Source organism: Fonsecaea multimorphosa (genome assembly GCF_000836435.1).
Source record: "Fonsecaea multimorphosa CBS 102226 unplaced genomic scaffold supercont1.5, whole genome shotgun sequence".
Lineage (NCBI taxonomy): Eukaryota > Fungi > Ascomycota > Eurotiomycetes > Chaetothyriales > Herpotrichiellaceae > Fonsecaea > Fonsecaea multimorphosa.
In genome coordinates, this window is record NW_015971639.1 from 1042237 (window position 1) to 1067567 (window position 25331).

At 53.3% G+C, this 25331-nt stretch overlaps 11 protein-coding genes across 11 annotated transcripts; 4 read left to right on the top strand and 7 right to left on the bottom strand.

Moving 5' to 3' along the window:
- Nucleotides 1-76: 76 nt before the first annotated feature.
- Z520_03591 (uncharacterized protein) lies at nt 77-1842 on the bottom strand (the record flags this gene model as incomplete). Its single annotated transcript, XM_016774101.1, has 3 exons — nt 77-227; nt 302-388; nt 482-1842. 3 exons carry the CDS (start codon nt 1840-1842, stop codon nt 77-79), a joined length of 1599 nt encoding a protein of 532 aa, XP_016635047.1.
- A 256-nt stretch (nt 1843-2098) lies between these two features.
- On the bottom strand, nt 2099-3742 carry Z520_03592 (uncharacterized protein; the record flags this gene model as incomplete). The annotated part of the gene is made up of 1 exon (XM_016774102.1): nt 2099-3742. The coding sequence occupies one exon, from the start codon at nt 3740-3742 to the stop codon at nt 2099-2101; it is 1644 nt and encodes a 547-aa protein (XP_016635048.1).
- An 847-nt stretch (nt 3743-4589) lies between these two features.
- Z520_03593 (uncharacterized protein) lies at nt 4590-6186 on the bottom strand (the record flags this gene model as incomplete). The annotated part of the gene is made up of 2 exons (XM_016774103.1): nt 4590-6049; nt 6102-6186. 2 exons carry the CDS (start codon nt 6184-6186, stop codon nt 4590-4592), a joined length of 1545 nt encoding a protein of 514 aa, XP_016635049.1.
- Nucleotides 6187-6449: 263 nt separating this feature from the next.
- Z520_03594 (uncharacterized protein) lies at nt 6450-8183 on the top strand (the record flags this gene model as incomplete). Its single annotated transcript, XM_016774104.1, has 1 exon — nt 6450-8183. The coding sequence occupies one exon, from the start codon at nt 6450-6452 to the stop codon at nt 8181-8183; it is 1734 nt and encodes a 577-aa protein (XP_016635050.1).
- Nucleotides 8184-8204: 21 nt separating this feature from the next.
- Nucleotides 8205-9531, bottom strand: Z520_03595 (uncharacterized protein; the record flags this gene model as incomplete). The annotated part of the gene is made up of 2 exons (XM_016774105.1): nt 8205-8344; nt 8439-9531. The coding sequence occupies 2 exons, from the start codon at nt 9529-9531 to the stop codon at nt 8205-8207; spliced, it is 1233 nt and encodes a 410-aa protein (XP_016635051.1).
- Nucleotides 9532-9996: 465 nt separating this feature from the next.
- Z520_03596 (uncharacterized protein) lies at nt 9997-11565 on the top strand (the record flags this gene model as incomplete). Its single annotated transcript, XM_016774106.1, has 2 exons — nt 9997-10327; nt 10370-11565. The coding sequence occupies 2 exons, from the start codon at nt 9997-9999 to the stop codon at nt 11563-11565; spliced, it is 1527 nt and encodes a 508-aa protein (XP_016635052.1).
- A 225-nt stretch (nt 11566-11790) lies between these two features.
- Nucleotides 11791-12899, bottom strand: Z520_03597 (uncharacterized protein; the record flags this gene model as incomplete). Its single annotated transcript, XM_016774107.1, has 3 exons — nt 11791-11870; nt 11945-12094; nt 12170-12899. 3 exons carry the CDS (start codon nt 12897-12899, stop codon nt 11791-11793), a joined length of 960 nt encoding a protein of 319 aa, XP_016635053.1.
- Nucleotides 12900-13468: 569 nt separating this feature from the next.
- Z520_03598 (uncharacterized protein) lies at nt 13469-14788 on the bottom strand (the record flags this gene model as incomplete). The annotated part of the gene is made up of 1 exon (XM_016774108.1): nt 13469-14788. One exon carries the CDS (start codon nt 14786-14788, stop codon nt 13469-13471), a length of 1320 nt encoding a protein of 439 aa, XP_016635054.1.
- A 782-nt stretch (nt 14789-15570) lies between these two features.
- Nucleotides 15571-16076, bottom strand: Z520_03599 (uncharacterized protein; the record flags this gene model as incomplete). Its single annotated transcript, XM_016774109.1, has 2 exons — nt 15571-15945; nt 15990-16076. The coding sequence occupies 2 exons, from the start codon at nt 16074-16076 to the stop codon at nt 15571-15573; spliced, it is 462 nt and encodes a 153-aa protein (XP_016635055.1).
- Nucleotides 16077-16902: 826 nt separating this feature from the next.
- On the top strand, nt 16903-19861 carry Z520_03600 (uncharacterized protein; the record flags this gene model as incomplete). Its single annotated transcript, XM_016774110.1, has 2 exons — nt 16903-16919; nt 16972-19861. The coding sequence occupies 2 exons, from the start codon at nt 16903-16905 to the stop codon at nt 19859-19861; spliced, it is 2907 nt and encodes a 968-aa protein (XP_016635056.1).
- A 4060-nt stretch (nt 19862-23921) lies between these two features.
- Z520_03601 (uncharacterized protein) lies at nt 23922-25130 on the top strand (the record flags this gene model as incomplete). The annotated part of the gene is made up of 1 exon (XM_016774111.1): nt 23922-25130. The coding sequence occupies one exon, from the start codon at nt 23922-23924 to the stop codon at nt 25128-25130; it is 1209 nt and encodes a 402-aa protein (XP_016635057.1).
- Nucleotides 25131-25331: the final 201 nt, after the last annotated feature.

Below are 25331 nucleotides of genomic sequence, written 5' to 3' on the forward strand. Positions count from 1 at the left end.
GGTACGTGCGGGACGATATATGGTAGATATGTGGTACTCGGTACAGGCTCCGTCGTCGCATACTAGTAGGTAGTATCTACATCCACAAACACAGTTTCCCACTCGAGGTGCCTCCGGCAATCCAGTCCTTGGAGGGGTGGAAGACGGCAACAGCCGGAACAGCGGTGATGCCTTCGCCGCCGAGCTGGGCGAGCTGATCGCCGTTGGCGGCGTAGACGTCGACAAACCTGAGAGATATATTAGAAAGGTAATTCAATCGGAAACGAAAGCGATAGAAATGGAATAGTCATGGCGTCCTTACCGGTTCATGTTTCCCACGACCAGCTTCTGGATGTTGTCTTCGGGGTAAGTCTGCCAGCGCGGTTTGAGAATGGTGGTCCATCGACCTCTGCAAGAACAAACATGAAGGTCAGTATACTACCACCCTCACCTCCCAAAGGGAAGGTCCATGTCCAAGAACACTGCGGCTCTCAAAACTCACGTCTGGTTATTATGCCTCACCACAACCTCGGGCTTCATGGCCTCTTCCTCCATTTGAAAGCCCGCCGCCCAGGAACTCATGGTCTCTAGCGCCTGCGTCCCTTTTTTTGCATCCTTGCCCACGCCAAACGAGTGGATCTTGATCGTGTCGTCGTAGCTCGTGGTCGCCACTTGTCCGGCGGTATTGAATGCTGCGTGACTCACACTCAATCTTGATTCATGCTCACCCACCAGCGTGGGTAACTTCTTGGTCAATTTGCGCAAATCCCACAACCGCATGTACCGGTCGAGGGATGCCGTGGCCACGTAGTGCGGAAGCAAAGGGTGTAAGCTGAACCCGCCGATCTTCTTCTCGGAGAGCTGGAACAACTCGCACGCAGAGGGCGGTTGGCGCGAGTCGTGCCGTCCAAAAGCGCCGTTTAAAGTCGTAAAATACAAGGTGTGCGGATCGGTCGCGGACATGTCGACACCGGAGATGGGCTCGTCGTCTTCTCGATCGGAGGGGCCGTATACCTCGACGGCCACAGATTTGGAGAGGTCGGTCGCGCGGATCGAAGAGTCGTACGAGGATGTGTATAGTGTCTGGGGTTTCGACGGGTGACTGTGCATCGCGCTTATGGTGCGGGTATGGGGTTTTATATGCGTGATTTGAGGATCTGCATCTTCTACATCTTCGTCGTCTGCTTCTTCCTCTTTGACGTTCGAATCCGCTTGCTGCGAAGCATCCACAATCCCCAACGATCCCAACTTGTCGCCCGCGAAGACGATGGGTTTCGACGTCGTCGGGTGGAACGCCATACTGTAGATCCTCTCGGGCGTGATCTTGATGCGATTCGGCTCCCATCGATCCCACAGAGCCAGTGAGCTCATCCTCTCCCTGAGCTTCTTGAGGTCCTTGTCTGTCGTCCCCGAAACATCCTCCTCGTCAAAGGTGCGCTCGTACGGCTTCGCGACGCCCTTGAGGATCACATCCGTCCCAATCAGATTGGTCCCTTCAGCTGCAAAGTTGAGGTCACCCGTGACACGTTGTCTCTTCTGCCTCTCGACCTCCTTTTGTTGTTCATATTCGACCTCGGCCTTCTGCTTCGCAACTTCGCTGTCCGCCTGCAGACCCGCCAGTCGTGAGGACGTGCGACGAGGGCCGACGTCTACGGGCTCTTTTTTCACTCGCTTTGCAGGTGGGCCCTTGGGCCTGGAGGCTCGCTTTTGACCCTGTTGCGTGGAGGGCGCATTGGAATACAGGCCCGCTTGCTGCGCTTCTTGGGTCAACTTTTTGAGGAGGGCGTCTCGTTCGGCGATGTTTGCGAGCCGTTGCTTTTCAAAGTCGGATTGCTCGGCAGGTTCCTGTCTTCCTCGTGCCATCGTGACGGTGGCATGCAAAAGAAACGGGCTATGATGTGACGATCAATAACAGGTCAAGATTCAAGGTGGACACTTTTTCATGACGCGACGGCCGAACGCGATAAATGTGAAGGGTGGGCGGAGGCGCGATCTGTGAGGAGAAGCGCGTATAGTGGCTGACAATTGTTCACTCCACAGATTCAAATGTTTTAAAACACTTCATTTTCTCGAATCAAGGCACGGTCCTCTCTATACACATCGATTGGTCTCATCATTGCTAGTGCAGAGAGATCATCTCCGACCATATAATATCTTCTACCTCGTCCCAGAACCCTTCTTCAATCTTCAACGAGTCTTGCGCTTGGGGGATCACGCTCTGGATCTTCCCCCTGATTGTCTCATGCGACAGGATTCCGTGTCTCCAGCAAAGCTGTGCAACTTGTTCTGCGAACCAGGTCCGGTTCTTCACGTCGTTTTGTGAGCCGCGCCAACCGAGATAAAGCGACCACAAGAAAATGGCGAGCTGGCTGTCGCCCAGAAACTCATCACCCAGGAGCTGGCCCTCAGTATTGGCTGGTTCCGCGTGCTTTTGTGGTTTTTGCAGAGGAGTCATCATTGCGGATACATAAGCCCTCAACCGGCCGCTCAGCCTGAGGTAGAGTATCGGTGCAGCAAGGTCCCGGAGAGTAAGATATGAAAATATCAGCGTAGCGATCCCCACCACGATTTCCATCAGCCTGTCTTGGGTGAGTGCATGCTCATGACTGTGGTCAGCCGCGCTCGCCGGTCTCTCTGGCACATCGAGGATAGAATACTCGAGTTTCCAAAGTAGATTGCTAAAGGTCCGACATAATTGTTGTTGGCGGTCCTGGAGTAGGACTGTCTTTAAAGACGACAAAATGCGGAGTTGTCGCAGCACATCTCCTGTGCCTTGAGGCAGATCCTGCAAGACAATACCTGGCGGAGTCACTTGCGCCTCTTCGCTGTCAACGTCCGGAATCAGACCGTCAGCTGAAGCTCCTTCTACCACGCTGGGCATCCGGGTTCGAAGTCTGGTACCATGCATAGCGGCCTGCAGCAAGTCCGCCCATCCGACCACCCTCTGAATGTGTCTATTCGAATTGAGAGTCTCCATACCGCCACGCATGGAAATCAAATGGCCTAGGCCCTGTGAATGGGTCGTTTGAGCATCCTCAGGCCAGTCAAAGTGGTTGTCGGAGCTGGAGAGAAGCGCTACCGCGCCCAATGTCTCATCGCTGAGAGATTCTTGCAGATTGTTCAGCCTCCGCGCAACAATTTGCATGGCTTCGCCCCGGTGCTTGAAGTAGACCTTGGACAGATCTATCGAGAAACAGTCTCTTCTGTGGATTGCTACTAAACTCAATGTCGCATGGATGATTGCTGGGTCCATCAGTGCAACAGAAATCCATCTCGCCTCGGGATTGCAAGCAAACGAGTTGGCCCAGAAAGAAGTCTGATAGTATTGGAGAAGACTTTGGGTTTGCGGTCCGTCGAGATCAACGTCCAACGTGCCGAAAGGATCTAACGCGTCCAGATCGTGGAGCCGTGAGATCCTTGAATGTTCCTCTTTTGATTCGGGCAGTGCTGGGACGAGCAATCGCTGACTCTTCGGCTTTCCCCCTGATCTGCGATCACGGGTTGCTGCCATTCTCCGCTTCCTGGGCTTTACGGTCGAAGAAGGTCTGGCGGATCGAAATCGTGATATATGCGAAGCCATGCGCTCGCCAACGTTTGCAGGGGTAAACTTTGATGTGGGATCACTCTTCTGTCTGAGATAATCTCGCATCACGAAGGCACGCACCGAGCTGCGCTCTTTCTTGTCTGTGGTCGGATGAGCCTTCTGGCCGCTGACGGCGACAAAACGAAGCTCCCGGGCGCTAGAATGGGTAATATGCTCCATGGCAGAGACAGCGCAAGAAGTCGGCGAGATGAACAAATACTGGCAGTGACTGGGCCACTTCAGAAGCGGCGCCGGCGCGTCAGTAGATCGCGGCACAAGGGAAGGGTAAATCTGGAGTGATGGCGTTGCCCACGAGGCGGAATGTTCGCTATTTGCATTCTATACAAACGGGCGGGGTGAAAGCGGTTCATTTTGCTGCTCAGGCTGTTTGTCAAAGCCCTCGGGGTGAAACACCTCAAGGTGGTAACGGCCGCAAAGGCAGTATGAATGTTGTAACCATGCTGTCTTGAGATTGGGTAATTGCGGTGTTTTTGGTGTCGGAGACCCTGTGGCTTACCTGATGCAGAGAAACGGCCGATTACTCAACTACTGCAGCCAGGCCACCAATGCGTCAAATCAAATGCATCGACATCACGAGATTGACCTTTGGGAACGCTGCTTGCTTCTCGAACTACTGCCACATCTGGAACGCTCATTAGTCAGTTTTTAGGTGATGAAGGGGCTGAAGCGCACCCTGACGACCGTCTTCTCGCTATGCTCGTGCACCATTGCTGCAACCTATCACGAGGGCGTTTTGACGGACTCGAAATGGCTAGTCTCCAGAATGCCCCATATCAAGTATTTTCAGCCTTGAACCGCAACCCCGGATAGAGAGCATCACGAGCTGCAACCGGTCTGCTCCAGTTGGTGAAAGGCTTCTTTGAAGGCTTGGCTCGATGTCGAATTCTTCCCTCTGGAAACTGAAAGCCAGGGGTTGCTTCGAGTCCGACTCAACCCCTCTGAGTCAATGTTCTGGCCTTGTATCCGGCCAAGCATGTGCTCTGTCCTGATCTTCGTCGTGAAATAATCACGCTTCCTTCTGACTTTCGAGGTTGCTGACATGAGCCAGGAGGAACTTGCAACAAGTCAAGGCATATTTACAAGCTTTGGTGAAGTTCTCATCTTGATGAAAACCAACCCCTAGCTTGATCGAAACATCCCCTATTTTATCACCCTGTATCCCGTAGGGTAATACTCTTTTGGATGGTGTGTTCCTTATTGTCGCGTTCCGTACGGATGGTTTGGGGTTTATGTCGACGCTGGAAGTCTTCTCGACGTATTTTCCCAGTTGCCCCAAGCAGTCGAGAAAGGCCACCATGCCAGCGTCAAACTTCCAATGGTTCAGAATGCGTCCGATTGCCATGTCGCCGCTGCTGAATAGGTTGAGCGGGGTGACCTTGGGTTCAGGATTCGCGGCAGCTGAACGCAACCCTCCATCGCGGCCCACTGATTGCTGTCTCTGGATGTCGGGAGGTTGTTGGGGGTACTCAAGCTTTTCTATGCGAGACGTGCTCCCTTGAGGTCGCAGACGATAACCCTGAAATGTGAACTTCAGTCTTTCTGCAACAGTGGCTAGCAGCAGCAAGGTTTGGCCCCATGCAGCATTGATCTCAGACCAGTCAACATTTTGATTGGGCAAACGGCCGAGACGGAGCCCGTTTATCGTGCCAAAGTAGCCATCATGGCCGATGCAAAAAGTGTCGTTGTAAACATTCGTGCGCTGCAGCCGCTCAAGCTGGCGGAAGTCATGGGTTTGTTTCTCTCTAAGAAATGATAAATGTGTGATCGTATGGTATAGATTGTCATCGATGGAGTTTCGCGAATTCCAGTACGCTTGTTGCTCTAGTTCCTCGTGCCGCAACTGCTCCTCCAGAGCCGCAATCTCCACATCCACTTTTCTCATTTCGGCTTCGGTAGATTCTAGTTGCTCGTAAATAGTCCCTCTGGCCCGGTTTGCATCTGAGGGCCGCCGAGTCTCGGAGGTGAGGTTTTGGACTGATTTGAGGAAGCCGGCGTAGGCGTCTCTTTCCCTGTTGGCACTGCCCAGGCGTGTCGCATATTGAGACAGAATCATGGAAGTGCATTCCTGACACATGGGATGATCGATGTCCGAGTGGGATGAGAGGATGGCAAACAGGTCTTCAACCTGACTCTTCGTATCAGACAACTTAGGATCCGTCATAGGAACAGGGTCGGAACCATTGATTCCCGGACTAGCGCTTTGTACTTTTCGATTCTGATGTTCCTTGCCGGTCAGAGCAACTTGTGACTGTGTGATTTCAATAAATGACATGTCAGGATTGCCGTTTGGTTGGTCCGGCCGACGAGCTGGAATCGCCTCATCTTTTGGCGCGGCAATAGATCTCTTGTAAACCGGAGAGTTCGTTTGGAGGGAGACACGGTCATATAGTTCCTTTCTTTCTTGTGGATAGTTCATGCGAGAGACGGTGGAGGTCACATTGTTCAGTTGAGACTTGCCCGTGGATGCTGAGTGATAGTCAGTATTAGGCAGAAGAGAAGCGGCAAGGGCTTGACAGACCAACGAGCAGGTCAAAGGACGCCGGATTGATATTCTCGAGCGAGCTATCGAAGCGAACAGGCTGTCGACACTTCTGGCAATACATCTTTGCTGGTTTTTAATGGTGATGGTAGAATGTATGCAGAGTGTGAAGTGCGAACTGCGAACTGCGAACTGCGAAAAGTGCCGGATGACGTTGAAGGCGCTGTACTCGGTACGGAACACCAAACGCGCGACGCGCCTGCGGAATTTGAGGCCCATGTACGAGGCAGTCCAATACCCCTCGTTGCCCTCTTTCCAACACCACCATTGTCCGCTTCTAACTTCTGCTCTAACCACCTCGTTCAGACATTGCCGCACAGTGTCGCAATGGACGAACCGTTCCGTAAGAGGCCACGCCTCTCTATGTTCGCCAACCGTTCCTCTGATCCTGGCCTGGACGAAGATCTCGGCACCCGACGGTTGAGAAATGATCACTTGCTGAAATCGCGTTTTGAATCGATCTTTGAGAAGTACTCCCACGACTTTTCCGGTATTGGTGACGAGATAGACATGGATACTATGTCCATAGTAGTGAATAACGGCCATGTGCAATCAATGGAAGATGAGACGGATCCAGGAGGCGCATACTCTACAAAGGGGAAATCGTTGCTCAGAGCAATGACTGAGCTTCAAGACGGTGCACAAGAGTACTCCAATGAGGGTGCAGACGAGGTCATCATGAGTATCGAGGAAATCGCCGAGAATGCTGCAATGGCAGTTGACGACCAGGAAATGGATCCTGTGGACAGCGACGAGGAATTATTTGTGCCCATCCATGCTCGCGCATCATACGTTACGCCTCCTGATGCAAGAGAAAGCCACAACACTGTCCAATCTGGTACAGTCGACTCTGACCATGATTCACTTTTCGAGGGGGTGCAACAGCCGGAAAGATCGACAAGTCCTGACTCTTTGTTCCAAGTTCAACTTCAAGATTCATCTAATCCCAAGACCACCGATTCGCTACTCGAGTTCGAAATTCCACACGAGGAGGTGGATGACGATGCCATTCTTGAGAAGTTTGGACCTAGGCTTGGTCCGGAGGTGTTGGCAATTATACGAAGAACTAGAAGTGTTGCTGCTCAAGCCCATATCGAGCCGGCCTGGCGTCTCCCCACGAATCTCGTTCCTTCGGAGCGGCCCAGATCTGCCTCGAAGTCCAAGACGCCGTCAGTCCCTCTACCTAATCCACGAGATCAGCGGACTGCCTCCCCAGGTGCTGCAAAGTCTCTCTGGAAGCCGCCTAACCGGTCAACCAAGAGAACGGCGTGTCAAGCTGCTGTGAGTCGACGTACTCGTGCCGAATCGGCAGATCCGCTTCAAGACGGGTTTTCTGACCGACAGGACGAAGGAGAAGAGAGTACCGACAGCGGACAAGAGACAAAAGATACAGAGGACGAACAGGTCGTGCAGATGAGGGAAGGCTCTTGTTTTTATTGCTCTCGCCAGTGGGCCTGCAAGGCAGGTGTCTTCAGGCACTGGGCCAAACTGGCAAAGAATTATGACATGGGCGAAATAGATGATGACGATGTGCATGACCTGGAGTATATCCGCGTTTACGTGTCATACAACAGCAGGCCGGCGCGCCTACCAAGACTGATCGTTTCCGACTTTAAAACCCTGGTTGAATTGCATGAGGGCGCCGGGTTGTCTTTCGATGAAATCGCGGAATGCCGAGCTCTTCGAACACACAAGACTGGACTTGCTCTCAATGATGTCTATGACAGATACCGGACACTGTCTGGTCTTGCCAACGATGCTTCAAGAGAATGGTCGGAGGCGGAGCTGTGTCTTTTGGAGGAGCTCTGTCAGAACCCAAAACGAGACGTTGGGACGTTTGTATCACATTTCAAACATCGCCACCAGAGCGAGATCGGAAATAAATTGGCCGAAATATGGTTGGAAAATCTCTGGTGTTCGGTTGGAAAAGGACCTACCGCATCAACACAGCGGACAAATACATCGCCACAGGCACAGGGTGAGCACGAAGGGTTACCGGCGCATCATGTATCTGTCAAAGTGGAGCCTGATTCCGACGAAGAGCTGTTCCGTCGAAGATGAAAGAGTTGGTGGCAAGGTGCTTCAGTCCAACCGTCTGCCTTCAAGGATATCCTCGAGGGTCGTGCGTGCCTCCCCTCCAATTTCACCTATCCGTGCCCAGAACTTGGACAGGTGGCGCATACCAGAGTCACACAGAATCGTGACGACCGTATGACCGGGCCCTAATTTGAGTGCAGTTTGTAAAGCAGCGACACCTTCATGTTGGGGATCAATTCGCTGAGCGAGAAACATGGTGCGGGATAGGGAGGTACTCACAGTTCACAGCGCTACTGCTCCCTACAAATATGCCATCCCTCTCGACCAGCAGTCTCGCCATATTCATCGCCTGCTGGTCGTTCACCTTGACGGCATCGTCAATTAACTCCCTTCCCTGCTCGAAATTCAGGGTGGAGCGAGTCAACCCGATGCCCTCCACAATCGTATCGACTTGATCTCTTCTCCTGGTCCCTTCCTTCTCCAGTGAATGGAACATGACGCCATGTTTGATTTTGTTATACAGCCCCGAACCGTGAGGGTCTGCAAGGACAACTTGAACGTCTGGCAGCTTTTCTTTAAGATACGTAGCCACGCCTGATATCGTTCCTCCTGTCCCCGCGCCCGCGGTAAATGCATCGATGTGGCCCTGGCACTGAGCATATATCTCGGGCCCTGTGCCTTCGTAATGCGCTCGCCAATTGGCCTCTGTTTCAAACTGGTTGGCAAAGTATCCTCTGCCTTTCTTCTCCGGGTTTTCCGTGTGTTCCCGGGCGAGATTGCGAGCGCGGTTGACGAAATGCTCTTGGTCTACTATCGGCGCGGGCGGGACTCGTTCCACAACCGCACCAAGTTTCAACAAGAGGTTGGATTTTTCATGAGATTGATCGTTCGGCATGCAAATGTGGGCCAGATAGCCCTTTGCGCGGCATAAAGTTGCCAATGATATCCCCGTTGACCCAACCGTTCCCTCGTAGACGGTGTCTCCAGTGTGAGGCGTAAGGAGGCCCTGCGCTTCCGCTCGAGTGAGGATTGACAGCGCGACCCGATCTTTGGGTGAGCCACCGGCACCGTTGAGGTGTTCGCATTTGGCGAGGATTGTGCAGCCGGTGAAGCCTGAAAGTGAGGGAATGACGATAAGAGGCGTGGAACCTATGGTCGATTCTATGCCATTGCCGACGGGTGGAGGAGATATCTGGTTCACTCCCTTTGAATTTATGGTTTCGTCCACATGGGATTGGGAGTATGGAGGCCGTCGTTGGTCCCTTGAGGCCGAGGTGTGGCTGTCGTAGAACTGACGGAGCTGATCAACGATGACAGCAATGGCAAGGCCAGAAGCAATACCGATGATGAAGGGACGATCTGTCCATTGCATAATAGTGCTCTGCTGTTCTGATTGCACCAGGAGTTGAACGAGGACGTATTTGTTCTGTTGATATAGGTAGAATCTTGAGTCGCTAGGCTGAGAACGTTGCTCGAGAACTATCACTTATGGCAAAGTATCATCGACTTTTCCCTACCTCTTATTGTGATGGAAACATTCACACCCCAAGGTACCAGTGTAGACTCTGTTGCGAATGGCAGAGGATGAAAGATCAAGTCTCGGTTCTTTTCCGTAATGAAAGCCCTGGCTCAATGATCCACTGTAGCAGATCAGACTTTGCCCGAAACGGATCTTTAGCAACTAATACTCCGCATTTTGCTTTCAATTCCATTGAACTGGGCTCTTAGCTGCGTTACTGTTCCGCCCCCGGTCTCGGTCAGCGGTGCCTGGGAGATCTATCTCACCTGTTCAGCACCATCTCTGCCCTGCGCTCCTGCAGGTGGTGTTGACCCTCTGATGGACTCGCCGGCCGTCACCCGCATCTTTCAACAGCTGTTCACGAGACCGTCACGGAATTGCCTTCGACTGCAGCAATGTACTCGCAGACAACCATCCCTTCCCCATCCAGCACCAGCACCCTCGATTCAACAGCAGCGGCGGACATATGCACTTCGACGCAAGCAAGATGATGCGGGAGGAGGCAGCTCATGGCAGCAGAGAATTGATGCCTTCCCCAAGGACATGTCAAGACAGCTCAAGGAATACCCTCGAGTCACGGCACAGGACCTACGCCACAGAACCCAGCGGCCGCGGCGAGTCAAAATGCTGACGAGGGAATTTATTGACGGTGAGGCTTGGGTCTAGACCTCTAGAACCTTTCCACTAACAGGAGGCACAGACAGCCTATACAACCCCAACTACGGCTACTTCACAAAGCACGCGACAATCTTCAATGCCGGGAAACCCTTTGATTTCGCCTCCATCAAGGACGGCGCCGAGTTCAATCGCCTGGTGGACCTGAGCTATATCGAGTTTGAAAATGCCCTGGACGAGATCGAGCCGGATGAGACGCGCCAGCTCTGGCATACCCCGACCGAACTATTCCGGCCGTATTACGGCGAAGCCATTGCTCGGTACCTGGTCACAAATTACAAAATGACTTTGTTCCCATACCACGATTTGATCATCTACGAGATGGGTGCGGGGAATGGAACCCTGATGAGGAACATCCTCGACTACATCTATGAATACGAGCCGGAGGTCTACAGTCGGACGCAGTTCAAGATCATCGAGATATCCTCCGCGCTGGCCGAGTTGCAGTTGACCTCTCTCCAGAGGTCCCCCTACGCAGGAGAACATTTGGACCACGTCCAGATCCTCCATCGATCTATCTTCGACTGGAACGAGTACATCCACTCGCCATGCTTCTTCCTCGCCCTCGAGGTCATCGACAACTTCGCGCACGATTCGCTCCGCTACGACCCGGAAACGGAGCAGCCCTTACAAGGCAGCGTCCTGATCGACGAAGACGGCGAATTCTTCGAGTTCTACTCCCGCAACCTCGACCCTCTCGCACTACGCTATCTCCGCGTTCGGGACCTCGCCGCCCGCTCCCCCTTCATCACCCCCATCACGCAATACCCTCGCTTTATACGCCAACTCCGCCACTCCTTACCCTTATCCCCCAACCTCACAAAACCAGAGTACATACCCACCCGCCTTCTCGAGTTCTTCGACGTTTTGGCCAAGTACTTCCCCGCCCACCGCCTCGTGCTTTCCGACTTCAACTACCTCCCGGACGCTGTCCCAGGTCTTAATGCACCTGTCGTTCAGACGCGCTACCAGCGCCGCAACGTCCAGGTGTCTACACCGTTTGTGCACCAGGGCTACTTTGACATTTTTTTCCCTACGGATTTTGCCATGATGGAGGATATCTACAGGGCCATCACGGGAAAACTCACAAGGGTGTCGACCCACAGGCAGTTTTTGGAGAGCTGGGCACTTGTGGAGCAGACTGAGGTGCGGAATGGGGAGAATCCCATGTTGGCTTGGTATTCCAATGCTAGCGTCATGACTACTGTATAGATAGCTAGTAGGTTGAACACAAAAATCTGAAGAAGTTGAGGCCCTTAGAGCAAGTCAGGACTACGGATGTGCAAATGGCCTACCAGGCCCTTTTGGGTGGGCAACAAGTCTAGAGAGTCGTTTCTAGTTGAAGAAATGCTTCCGTAAAGGCAAATTTTTTCGGGTCATATTCATCCCAGCATCACCTCGTACTCCAGCCGGTAGGCTTGCCGCTTGGAAGAGTTTTTAGCCTTGCACCCTGAAAGTCCGACCACTTGCCGTCTTCCTCTCGCGTTCTTCGGCTTCCGGTCTGGCACGATTGAGAACTAAAAAAGGGACGGGTTTGTCAGTTCCCAACCCCTCATAAAATGACTTTGACTTTTGGGCGTCAGAGGCTTACCCTGCAAGAAATCCGCGGTCCGACGTCTCATTCTCGAGTGGATGTACGCCTTGGAGGCTTTGATGTGGTAGTGGAAATAGTCGCGGAAGGTCTGGATGTGGGAGATGACCTCGTCCCGTCGCTGGCGGGTGAGGTGTCGAGGGAACAGCACTGCGCGGTTTTGCGTTAGCCTGGAGAGTTATATTGCAGCGGGAGCTCGCAGGATTAGGTGGGATAAAAACATACCGAATGTTATGAAGCCCATTTCACCCTTTTCGCCCGTCTTCCCAACGCCCCTCAGACCCTGCAACTCCAACGGCGGATCGCTGCGGAAGAGCACCTGAGGCGCATTCTGGATGGCTCTCCGCCTGGCATCGACAAACTCCTGCAAAAAGACCTTTGCAAAGATGCGATCCACGGCGTCCGTGAACATGGTCGAGAATATGACCGTGACGCGATCATGGCTCGCCTTGATGTAGATGGCTTCTTCCTCGCGGTAATGGATGGCCATCACGTCGCCGCCTTCCTTGACGCCCTGCGGCGCGGATTCAGAGGTGTATTTGCTCGCTTCTTCAGCCAGACCGGCGAACTCGTCAAAGGCCTTCTCGAACGGCGCGGCCATGACGTTCCTCTTGAGCAGGCTGATCCGCCGCACCAGCTCTTCCTTCTCTTCCGCCGTGGGTGGCAGGTTCTCCAGGTCCACCAGAATGCTAAAGTCGTAGCCCGCCTCGGTGTTTGTGATGTAGTTGCCGTACTCTCGCTGCAGGACCTGCTCGGCGCCATACTGCAGCAGCTCGCGGTAGCATTTGATGGACAGGGAGATGAGGATCTGCGTTTTGCTCGAAGGCGTCGAGATGTGGAACGTCACCCCGTCAAAGTCCGAGACGACCTGGTCAATCGATGTGGGAGGGACGCCTGAGAAGCGCTCGGTCAGGAGGGATTGGATGAGGACATTCTGGTAGTCGAGGAGGAGCATTGCAAAGGAGTATGGCGTGGGCTTTGCCTGGCCCCGGCGGCAATAAGAGGGAGAAGGAAAGTCTGGAAGTCGAGGTCAAATTGCCTCCGGACACTGACGGGTTGTGTATACTTTGTACCTAGTTAATGGTGCGCTCGTGCCTGGTTGCGAAGCTGCAATGGGGTGTGGTAAGAAGGCGAGTGCGGGGAGTGGTGCCGATGTCAGCGGCGGAATTCCTTGGCGGGTCGAATATAAGCTCTCTCGGTCTATACAACCACCCTTCAACCACCACAGTCAGTCCCAACGCCCCCTCTCCGCACCACCGAGGAGTAATCTGCGAAGCTACAGAAAGTTTGTGTACCTAGATATTTCTCGAGGGTTCACGTGGAAGACTGCACTGGATTTCCTAAGATCCTGTTCGTACCGCTGAAGTGGGATTGAGAATGATATCCCACTAAAGAAGCTGTGGTAAATTTTTATTTGGAGAAACAGCTAAATGTTCCTATACAAGGTCTAATTGTCCCTCTTCCAACGCCGCTGTGCTGCTTCGCGTGTGTGCAGGATTTGTTCCAATGAGATGAAATGACTAATTAACCTGCGTCCGAGCCGAACACTTCAGAATGGATTCTCTCGGAGGGGACGCCGAGGTCCTCGAGAGCCTTTTGGTGGAGGCGCATAAACGGTACCGGACCGCACAGGTAGTAGCTCGCGCCAGGCAGGAGGACTTTATCCTTGATGTTCTCGAGCACGATGCGGCCGACAAAGTCGTAGTCGACGCCCTCGCGCTCCGCAGCCTCAGTCTCTCCGTAGAAGACGACCTTGGACACTTGGGGATTGTCCCTGATGATGCGCGCCAGATAGTCCTTCATGGCGTGGACCTTGCCGTTGCGGGCCGCGTGAACGAAGAGCACCGGCCGCGTTGGCGCCCGGTCAACCAGCGTCCCCAGCATGGACAGCATGGGCGTGATCCCGACCCCCCCACTGATCAGAACGACCGGCGCGTCCGAGTCCGAGTCACCAACGTCAAGGGTGAAATCGCCAGAGGGGTTACTGACGTCCAGCTCTGCGCCTTCCGGCAGATTTTGATGCAGGATATTGGACACCCGTCCCGGGGGTGTCGCGGGGCCATTGCCCACCTCCTTCTTGACCGAGATTCGGAAATGTTTCCCGTCGTCCGTGTCGGAAAGACTGTATTGACGAGGCTGGTACACCCCCAGCTCCGGCAGGAAAACTCTTACCGAGATGTACTGGCCCGGCTTGAAGTTCGGCAGCCGGCCTCCGTCCAGGGGCTCCAAGTAGAACGAGACAATCTCGTCGCTCTCGATTACTTTGCGAGCCACTTTGAACTTTCGCCATCCCGTCCAGCCGCCGGGACTGTGTTCGGCTGCTTCGTACAGGCTGCGCTCGACGCCGATGAAGATATCGGCGAGTTGCTGGTACGCCGCGGCCCAGGCGTCCAAGACGGGTTGGGTGATGGCGTCCCCCAATACCTCCTGGATGGAGGCGAGCAGGTTCTCCCCAACAATGGGATATTGGTCGGGCGTGATCCCGAGACTGACATGTTTGTGAGCGATCCGGGAAACCGCAGTGGTCAAGGCGCCCAAGTTGTCGATGTTGGCGGCATATGCCCACACCGCATGTGCAAGAGCTGCAGGTTGCCCTCCCGTGCTCTGGTGCGCCGAATTGAATATGTTGCGCAGTTCAGGGTGGTTGTCCAGCAGGCGTTTATAAAAGTGCGAAGTGATGGCAACGCCGTGTTCGGCCAGCACGGGCGCAGTAGACTTGACGATCTTCTGGTGCTCGGGGCTAAGCTCGTGCCGCTGCGCTGGAGGAGACCACGATGGCTCGACTGGAGCAACATCTGCCTCATCACTGCGTAGTGGTCCAGGGACTTCAGTTGAGGTAAGCATCTTGGTCTGGCTATTTTAGTGAAACAGGATTGCTACCGGTTTGTGGGTGAGATGGGAGCGGCCATTCTTCTGCAAGCGTTCAGGACAGACACAGGCCTTATATACCCTTGTCAACGCCTCTTGATTTCACTCACTCTTGGGGGAAAACGATCGGGTACGAAAATCAACAGGCGACCTCTCAGGCCACGTCACATGATACCATGTTGAGAACATGCAGGAAAAAGAGGTTTCAATGGAAGGTGGATTATAAGATAGACAGAACTCCGCGGGCATGGACATGAAGCCCAGTGTCGAGGGAGGCATCCATGAATTTGACTCGATGCTGACTGTGCCTTTGCCAATTCCCGAACATTTCCATGTTGTGGGGGTTCAAGATAACCGACAAGCCCGTAATGCCGTCGCGTTGTGCATTGAGATGGATTGCTTTCAACGGTGGACGAAGGGGTGAATGAATGTGGCCGCGGAGATGCTTCCCCAGAATCCAGCAGGCGTTTTATATTGCCATTTTCAAGACTAATATTTTTCCCACACTCATGCCACCGGACCCTCTCTGATGGCCTGATCTCATCAACGGACCCATGTTAGAAGGCTTTTATTACTACTTAGGTACAGGCTGCTAGCAGTAAAAATCAGTTGAGTCTTGTATTACCATGTCCCTGATCTCCCACCCGGCTGTACCGAGTGCTCCACCCAAGACAACCAAGCGGTATATATGACTTTTAGATGTGGCAACCCGTCTGAAATGCATCAAATCTCTCCCCGTGGCCAGCTATTGAGGCATACTACTCCGAGTTCGGCAGATGCTGACTTGGACTGTGATGTTGTTCCACAGACTGCGCCTCGAAAAAGGGCACAATCGCAGATGAACCCTCGCCTTTCCCTTTGCTGTCTATGGGGCGGAGACAGCTTCTGACATCTAGGTACACCTGATTGAATGCTTCGGTATATTTCAGCTGGATACTCGAAGTCCACTGGCTGCGCCGACACTTTTCGACTCCCCATACAGTTTCGCAGAAGAAGATGGTGGAGTCGAATCCAAACATGCTCGCGTCGCTGCTGTTTCGTGCCTCCCACTCTGCCGCGATCTGGCAGAGCAGACCAAAGTCCCAATGGAGGCGGGCACACAACTCCTGCAGCTGAGTCCTGTCATCGTCAAACTTGACAAATGCTGGAAACAAGAGTTAGCGATCAAGACCCGTACAACCATGTTGGTCCGCATGTCTGCTGGTCCAGCAGGGAACTTTTTCTTGCGCCGCACCGTCAAGTAGCCCGGGAATGCAACAGTCATGCTCGGTACTCCGAGTGCATGTCAGATTCCTCTTGCGCAGCCTTTCCACGGTCGTAGAGATCATATTGACGAAGGCCCCTTCTCGCAGATCAGCCATTTGGCATGAAAGGGTGGTTCCTTGCGTTGGATTCGATCATCAAAGAGCAGGTCGCGCAGGCTCATATCAGACGTGTTTGTCGTGCAGTGGAGTGACTGTGATGCCGTTCTCGGTGCAACCAGTGGTTGGAGTTCTAGGCCCATGGGATGTAGGAAGAGGGTAGGGTCTAGAACAACAGACTTGTGACATGTGTGGCCCAACATTCTGCTGCACTGCATCCAAAGAGAACTCAGCATCTCAATCGGCCCAGTATTCAGCAAGTAATCCTGCCAATGAGCTGTCAGAGCTGTCAGAATCGATGACCCAGCCTCTCTGGAATAAGGGTCTCAGGGTGCACGGTTCGGCGAAGACGACACCGGTTCTCCAAAACGATGCAGGTGGTAATCCACATGGCGAAACTCACCACCCACGATCATGCTCCAGAAAGGGTGGAACGAGGATTCGACCGCGACGAGCCCAGGACGGATTGAGCACCTGGGCAAGATGGACATTTGGGTTGAAGTGGCCCAGAGGCACAACTACACAGTAGCTGGCTGTCGAAATAGCTTCCGAGTTGCTGGACTCATTGCTTCGTTGCCTGCGCCTTGTCGAATCGCGGCGCCCAACGAGGCCAGATTCTGCATGTCTTGGCATTTTTGCACCGATTGTGACCCAATTTCTCCGCATCTCAAGAAAAAAAAGTTGTCGGCCTCTGAAGTCACTCGACTTTGCGCCATAATACTCCCCGCAATGGTCAAGTCATATCTGTGAGTGAAAACAGAATTCTACAGTTAGACAAAGCAGTACTGACGTGCTCAGAAAGTTCGAGCACAGCAAGACCTTTGGCCAGATTTGTACAGCCTCCGCGAACGTCGTCTGGGACCCAACCACCGAGCATGAGGATTCTACGAGTAGAAGTGGCTCCGGCCGTGCCTATGTTGGCGCCAACGAGGAAGTCATAGTATGGGATCTAAAGAAGTCGGAAAAAATCGGAGTGTGGAACGTCGAGGACGATAATGCTATTGTTACCGTCATCTGCCGGAGTCAGGTTGACCCTGATGTGTTTGCTGTGGGCTACGACAATGGCAAGATTCGAATATGGGACTCAAGAACAGCAACGGTGATAATCACTTTCAATGGACACAAGAGGGCAATTACTCAACTCACATTTGATCATTCTGGAGTGCGTCTAGCCAGCGGGTCAAAGGACACTGATATTATCCTCTGGGACTTGGTTGCAGAGGTGGGATTGTATCGTCTCCGCGGTCACAAGGACCAAATCACTTCGCTTAATTTCCTCACCGCTGGCGACACTCCAGACACGCTCGATGGTGACTCTGCATCTCATGATTTCCTGCTATCTACCAGCAAGGATGCGCTAATTAAGGTTTGGGAACTGGCGACCCAGCACTGTATCGAGACGCATGTGACACAAACGAATGGAGAATGTTGGGCTCTTGGACTTACAAGAGATGGCAGCGGCTGCATTACCGCGGGAAATGATGGGGAGTTAAAAGTGTGGTCAATTAACCAACTCGGCTTGAAGGAGAAGATTTCCATCAACATACAAGAAGGACAAAATATCCTGCGGGAGCAAGGGACACTGTACCGGCACGGCCGCGATCGGCCATTGGGGATTACATTCCACCCAAAACGCGACTTGATTGCCGTACACGGCTCCGACAAGTCTGTCGAGATTCTACGAATTCGTTCAGAGGCGGAACTAAGAAAATCCCTCGCCCGGAAGCGGAAAAGGAGGAAAGAGAAGGATGGAGCTGCGGCGGACGCTGACTCAGGAGTTGATGTCGCTGACGACGTCGAAGACTCGACAGACATTTCCAACGCAACAGCTGCAGACATATTTGTGCCTTACGTTCTTGTCCGTACAGGAGGCAAGGTCAGATCGATGGACTGGGCGGGGGGGAAGTCTGGCAAGTCAATCCGGGTCCTGGTGGCCACTTCCAACAATCAACTCGAGCTCTTCGACGTGGCGGCTTCAGAGAAGAAGAGATCATCTGAAGCTCCAGAGTACAACCGTGCGCTCACCGTGGACATGCCGGGCCACCGTACTGACATTCGCTGCGTTGCTCTCAGCTCAGATGACAGAATGCTCGCCACCGCATCTCAGGGGAGCTTGAAGATATGGAACACACGAACACAGACTTGTCTGCGAACACTAGATTGTGGACATGCTCTTTGCGTGGCATTCTTGCCGGGCGACAAGATCGTCGTCGTGGGGACACGAGAAGGTACGCTTGAAGTATTCGACATTGCAGCGTCCACCCTGCTGGATACGATCAACGCGCATGAGCGAGACATCTGGTCGCTGCAAGTCAGCCCGGATGGCAAATCTTTGCTCACAGGATCTGCCGATAAAAGTGCCAAATTCTGGCAGTTCAAAGTCGTTCAGGAAGAAGTGCTGGGAACAACGCGGAAAAATGCGAAACTCACTCTCGTCCATACTCGGACCCTGAAAGTCAGCGACGACATTCTGAGCGTCTGTTTCTCTCCTGACGAGAGACTCCTCGCCGTCAGTACACTCGACAATACTGTCAAGGTCTTCTTCACCGACACCCTGAAACTCTTCCTTACACTCTACGGCCACAAACTCCCCGTCCTTGCGATGGACATCAGCTACGACAGCAAACTTATCGTCACCTCAAGCGCTGACAAAAACGTCCGCGTCTGGGGCCTTGACTTTGGGGACTGTCACAAGGCATTTTTTGCCCACCAAGACAGTATCCTGGCCGTGAAATTCATCCCCAATAATGACGAAGGGAACGGCCACCATTTTTTCTCCGCCAGCAAGGACAAGGTGATGAAATACTATGACGCGGATAAATTTGAGCAGATACAAAAGCTGGAGGGTCACCACGGGGAGATTTGGGCCCTGGCAGTTGCACACTCTGGAGAGTTTGTTGTGACAGCAAGTCACGATAAGAGCATCCGCATATGGCAACAGACCGATGAGCAGATTTTCTTGGAGGAAGAAAGAGAAAAGGAACTCGAGGATCTGTATGAGAACACGCTTTTGACGTCGCTGGAGAATGAATCAAATGAGGTTGACGGCGAGGGAAACGCGGATGGTGTCGAAGCAGGCCCAGCTGGCAAGCAGACTGCCCAGACATTGATGGCTGGGGAGAGAATAGCAGAAGCATTGGAAGTCGGCGTGGAGGATCTCGAAACAATGCGAATTTACGACGAAACGAAACGAACGAATCCTAAAGCTGCACCTCCGCAGCGGAATCCGATCTTCCTTGCCAACAACAATATGTCCGCATCAACCTACGTGCTCAGCACTTTCCAGAAGATCCCCTCAGCGTCTCTCCAGGATGCCCTGCTCGTTCTCTCATTCTCTCAAATTCCCGCACTCTTTACGTTCCTCGCCCTCTGGGCTGAAGAAGGACGCGCCATCCCCCTGACATGTCGGATATTATTGTTTATGCTGAAGACGCACCAAAAACAGATTGTGAGTTCGAGAGCAATGAAAGGGATGTTGGAGGAGGTGAGGAGCAAGTTGAGAAGGACGCTAATGAGGCAGAAAGGAGAGCTGGGATTTAATCTCGCGGGATTGAGAGTGCTAGGGCGGCGAGTGAGAGAAGTTGCAGGAGAAACAGAATACGTCGATGAAGAGACATGGCAGGAGGGTGAAGGGGCAGCGGCTGGCATGACCAGAGGAAAGAAGAGAGAGTTTGTGAATATTGCCTAGTCGCGAATTCTCAGCAGAGTTCTGAGAGTCCTCGTGCCGGGCATAACGAAGCGACGCTCTGCCATGAGAGATGATTTGAGCGCACGTTGGAACTTCCGATTGCTACGACTACGGGAGCAAGCGGTGGTTCTGGCTCGCTCCTCGGATAGCTTACCATCATGCCAAACCTACGATTGTATATGGTGGAGAGTGTAGCTGAAGCCGCCGAGAAGGCGACGTCGCTGCTGTGGTGGCAACGCGAGGCATTGCTGCAGGCTGGAGGGTCAATATTGACGGACGCTGGGGTCCTTGACATGAAGCTCCGTGGCGTGACATCTAAGTTCATCCCATCGGCGGGATGCTCAGGCTTCTCCTCGGTGAGTTGACAACGGGTTGCGATAACAATTGACGAGCAACGGGTGAAGTATGGGAATGTGGCAGGCTATTCTGGCAGGGAGCGCCCAAGGCCCTCGAAGCATCAATCCCTCTAGCGGTGGCAAATTAACAACTGCCGCCGGGGTGAAGTCTCTTGAGAGCCGTGAATGTCATGTGCAAAAGTACCGAGTACGAGGAGGGTAGCCTGCCGTGCCTGCTTGAGGAATATCTAGCAGAGCTCGAGGTTGGAATAGCCGAGAAGGAGATCTAGAACCCCGGCATGGCCGTGAGGGACGCGTTTCGCCACCCGTTCAGCTGCTGAAATCATATTGTCCAAAGGGGAAGGAAGGGGAGGAGAAGGCGACGAAGAGGCTGCTGGTGGCAGGACAGCCATTGAAGGAGCTTGACAAAAAGAAAGCCCTTCCCGTTGCTTGGGTAATGTGACTCGCCGTGGGATGCTGCATTGCACGCATTAGGAAAAAGGAACAGAGAGAGTGCGTATTAACTTGTACCAGCCCAGTTTGGATCCCGACATGGTGTTGGCGCCCTTCTTGTCCGAGACCCAGTACCACGGGTATGTAGCAGAGAGAAACTCCCAGTCGGACCAGGAGATTATAGATGATCAGTAATAGGAGAAGGGGGATAATGGGAATAAAGGAGACCATAGCTAGGGAATGTTGATGAATATGGAGCGATAAACAGTCGGAAATGGAAATAGATATTCATTGCCCAAAGTCAAGAAAATACAGAAATGAGCTGAAGCCAGAAGGGGTTCAAGAGAGAAGAGCGGAATGGTTTCAAGTTGATCAGAGTTTCAATTTCTCGGTCGACGAGCCCGTGGATGTGAATCTTTCCCCTCCTTGCGCAATAACACTGACAACCTGCGAACCTTCGCCCTGGATGCTGCAGCAGCTGAACCTTGATTCCTTTTACGATCGAGTCCTTGGACCATCCCTGCCACGCCTCTCACCCACTCTCTCCCTCTACGCTTCCCCGTCGCTTGATGCTCGTATTAGCTTCCCCCCCTCCATGAAAGTCCGGGACCAGCATCCGAAGTTCTCAGGGCCTCGGAGCTCATTGAGACTTTTTACAGACTGCAGTCACCCACCGTCGGCATCTGCCCCTCGCCAAAGACTGCCACTATACTCGGTACTATTGTTTTCTTGAACGCGGGACTTGACGAACCCCTCGATGGACAAGGATCCGGGGTGCAAAATGTCTTGCCACTGACTGACCCCAGAGCCTCCCTCAACTCGGCCGAACATTTTCCATCGAGTCCGAATCTCCGAAGAGATCAAGACGAGCTGAGAGGAGAGATGCAGTGCATACCCCGCGAGACGCCCTCCTAGCACCGTGGCAGACGTCTAGCGCTGGCGGTGGGAGCTGAACAAACAGACGGACTCGCAGCATCTTCAAACTCGTATTGGTACGCTTGCATTGCATAATGAGAATCAAAGGCGGGGAGGGGTCAATACACAACAGGGTTACAGGGGGGTGCCTCTACTCGGTACCTATTACGACTCGTACGACTGGATCTGACAGAGCGGGCACCCTAGCGGAGTCATTGATCTTCCTAGACCAAAGTTGGCACCAACCTCAGTGCTAGCCTGCTAGGTGTGAGGAGCTTGGTCGACTGTCTGTTTGGGGAGCTTCTAATGAAAGTGGCGTTCGTCTCAAGTCGCCGCTAGCCGTCTCAGCCTGCTGGCGGCGAGGCGGTTCCCACCGTCATACAGAGTAAAGTCGCTGCATTCCGCGCGCCAGATTCCGAACGCGATCGCGGCCCCTGTCTCTCACCTGCCATTGGGTCCTTTGTTCGCCAATGCTATCTGCTGCCAGGACGCTGCTCCAATTGACGCTCGGGCCTCGCAGGGGCCACAACGGTCAAAACGCTCCGGCTGCAAGCCGTGGCTCTCGCAATTTTAGCTACTTGAATGTTTGACGTGAAGACCAAACCTCGGACCACTCAGAACGCCCGTCGCTCTGAGGTCTCGATCAAGGCCTGGACATGCCACTATACTATTTGCAGCTGCTTCCTCCATCATCTCAGCAAACGGTGATTTGACGACATCGCTTGTTGATTGCTCCTGGGCGAACCCGCGCATCATCATCACCGATCAGGGGGTTCGAGTCCATTTCCGCTGGGCAGGAGATACAACACCACCGAATTAACTCTACGAAAAAATTCAAGTATCCATGTATCGACATTGTCCACCCCTCCCACACCCCCCCAAAGGCCCGCTTTCAGCTTGTTGTTGGACAAATACAACCCTCGGGACTTGCCGCTGGTCCAGAATAGAGCGGCATTGCCCTGATCTACAGGTTTGCCCCTCAGACGCCGGTCACTGATGATACCAGGTTTCTAGGGATACTCATCTCAATGCTGCTGAAACCTCCCAGAGATCGACATACAGTGTCGAGAGAGTTTCCGCGCGTTATGCATGCAATAGAACTGAAGCGTGAACTCTGCAAACCTCCACCCTGCCGTGTTGGGAGGGTGAATTTGTCAAGACGCCCTGCCTTCTTGCTTGTCCTGGTAAGGCCGTACTGAATAGGCCTGGGGGTACCCATGTCTCCAGATCGATCTGGTGGAGTTCTTGGGCGTTTTGGGTCGACTTTTAAGCGGGCTCTTAGGTACGCTGCCCTTCCTTTTCCTGCCCTTCAACAGGGCCCATCTGACCTTCGACAAGGCGAAGTCTATGGACCCATGAGACAGAAACGGCTAGCGCTTGCCTGCGATCGCGGCGTTGACCTGGCGCTGATGGCCTGTCCCCTGGGGCCTCCCGTTCCTATTTGGCTGGGTACGGACTTTGCCCTGGGCAAGTGAGGTGGCAGGCTTAGCCGAAGAACGCTGCTCCATATCCTTAACCTTTTCCCATATCCTTTTTAGAGTTCACTCAGGAGTGATCCGGGAGGTACGGGCGTGGGTCCCCAACTTGGGCTCTGGCTTCTCAACCACCATCCACAAAGAACCAGCCGGGCTTCCGAAAGAGGACGTCGAGGATTCCCAACTCGCCATCCATGGCGCGATGCTAGCTCGTGCGTCCAGCGCCTCTTTCCCTTATTCCCCCTCTACGGACCACTCGACCTCTATCCGTACGCTACAGACATCGAATGACAGCAGGTTTCGAGCATCAGAATTTGACCCTTTGGATCCCCTTGGACCACCGTGCCAGAAACTCTTCTGCGTTTCCCCCTCACCAAGACTCGATTTGGTCTCGGATCATTTTTCAAGTCAAGCGCGGACCGGAGAGGTGAATCACCCGTAACCTTGACAGTCTATTGGAGGATCATCATTGAACATCCAAAACATCTTTGAATTATTGCCTATGAGCCGATCTTCCTCTTGTCGACTTCTTCAGAAAGCCTGTTCTTTCGCTTTCTACTCGACCATCGCACTCGCCTTTCAGAATTCTATACACAACCGTCGCTTCCAAACAACAGTTGAATGCAGAACTTCTTTCCTGTCCGTTTCTCCTGGAGATTTTAGTTGTGGATATTAGGTTGAGGGTTCCAACGGACCGTTCACGCCCACCCCCACCAACCCAGAACTCAGATCAAGGGAGACACTGGAGGCCATCTCATACATATTGCCTCCTATATCGACGGGACTCGCCCTCGGGAGACAACATTCCTGTCTTTGTGTGCGTTCTGTTGAGCAGAAGAGTTCGGCGCTGACCGCTGCCTGCGCACTTATTGCCTCACCAACATGTCCCGATCCGGCCGACGAGGCCCTTGGTTACCAGAAGAAGATGCTACGCTGTTGCATCTTGTCAGAACCCAGGGGCCGAACAACTGGGTTCGCATCTCTGAACACATGCAACACCGATCTCCCAAGCAGTGTCGAGAGCGATACCATCAAAATCTGAAACCCTCTCTGAACCACGACCCTATCTCGTCAGAGGAGGGCGAAGTTATCGAGCAGCTAGTTCGCGATATGGGAAAGCGATGGGCTGAAATTGCACGACGACTGGGCAACCGGAGCGACAACGCGGTCAAGAATTGGTGGAACGGTAGCATGAATCGCCGAAAAAGAAGCACAGGAGCACATGGTGCTGTTTCGAAAATGGTGGGCTACCGGACGCAACCCATTCTTGCATCAGCATCATCACATCCGCTGAAGCAGCTTTATCTACCAGAGCAGCTAGCGCTTCCGCCCTTCTCAGCTTCAGATCCCTTCCACAGGCCGGAAATTAGCCCTTCAAGCACTCTAGGCATGCGACCAGAACGTCGTTACGACCTACTTCCACGGCCGGATGGGCGTCAACTTTCCGTGCAGACCGATTGCAGATCTCTTCTATACCCAGGGGGGGACCAGCAGATTCTAAGCCCTCTTCAACCTCACTCGGCTTCTGCCAACCTACCCAGTCCCGGAGGGAAACCTCTGCTCGGGATCCATAACTGGTCTCCCAGTCGATTAGAGTGCCAATTGCCGCCTCTGAACTGGAGCGAGGCCCCTGTTCCATCTCCGGCAGCGACAGAAGCCTCACAAGGATCGTATCCTCTACAAGCGCCGTCGCTCGTGTCGGACAATCAGTCGAACTGTTCTATCTCACCCAAGACGGTTACATCTCCTCGTCCCGGCGGAACTGTGGGGAAATTGCCGTCTATAGACCTGTGGCCGGAGATGCATCGCAGAAACAGCACAGGTAACTATCCAGATGCAGAGATCGACGGTTCATGGAAGAGCCGGTCAGAGCAAGACTCGCAACCATATCGATCAGCGGAAAGAGCAGGTTCGGTTCCAGAAATCACTGTTGGCCTCGGCTTGCCGCGTCCACCATCGCCCCAGAATGCTGCAAACGACCGTCTCAGCCTGAATACGACGGCGAGATACAGCCCGTGCCCATCGAGCGGCAAGCCGAATTCACCGAGCGAGAAGGACACCCGTATGAAGGTGGCTCGGCTTCTTGAATGATCACCCCGGGAATCAAGATTTCTGCTTGATTCGATCTGGTCTCTAGTGACCAATTGTACCAACACGGCGGCAAGTCAGCCATCTGGCGCTGACTTCGAGTTTCATGAGTGGCAAGACTCTACGATACCCAAAACTGGAAATGGGAGGTGGCTGGGTGTTTTGGGTTGATGTTATCAAGAAGATCTATGCTATAGTATTGAT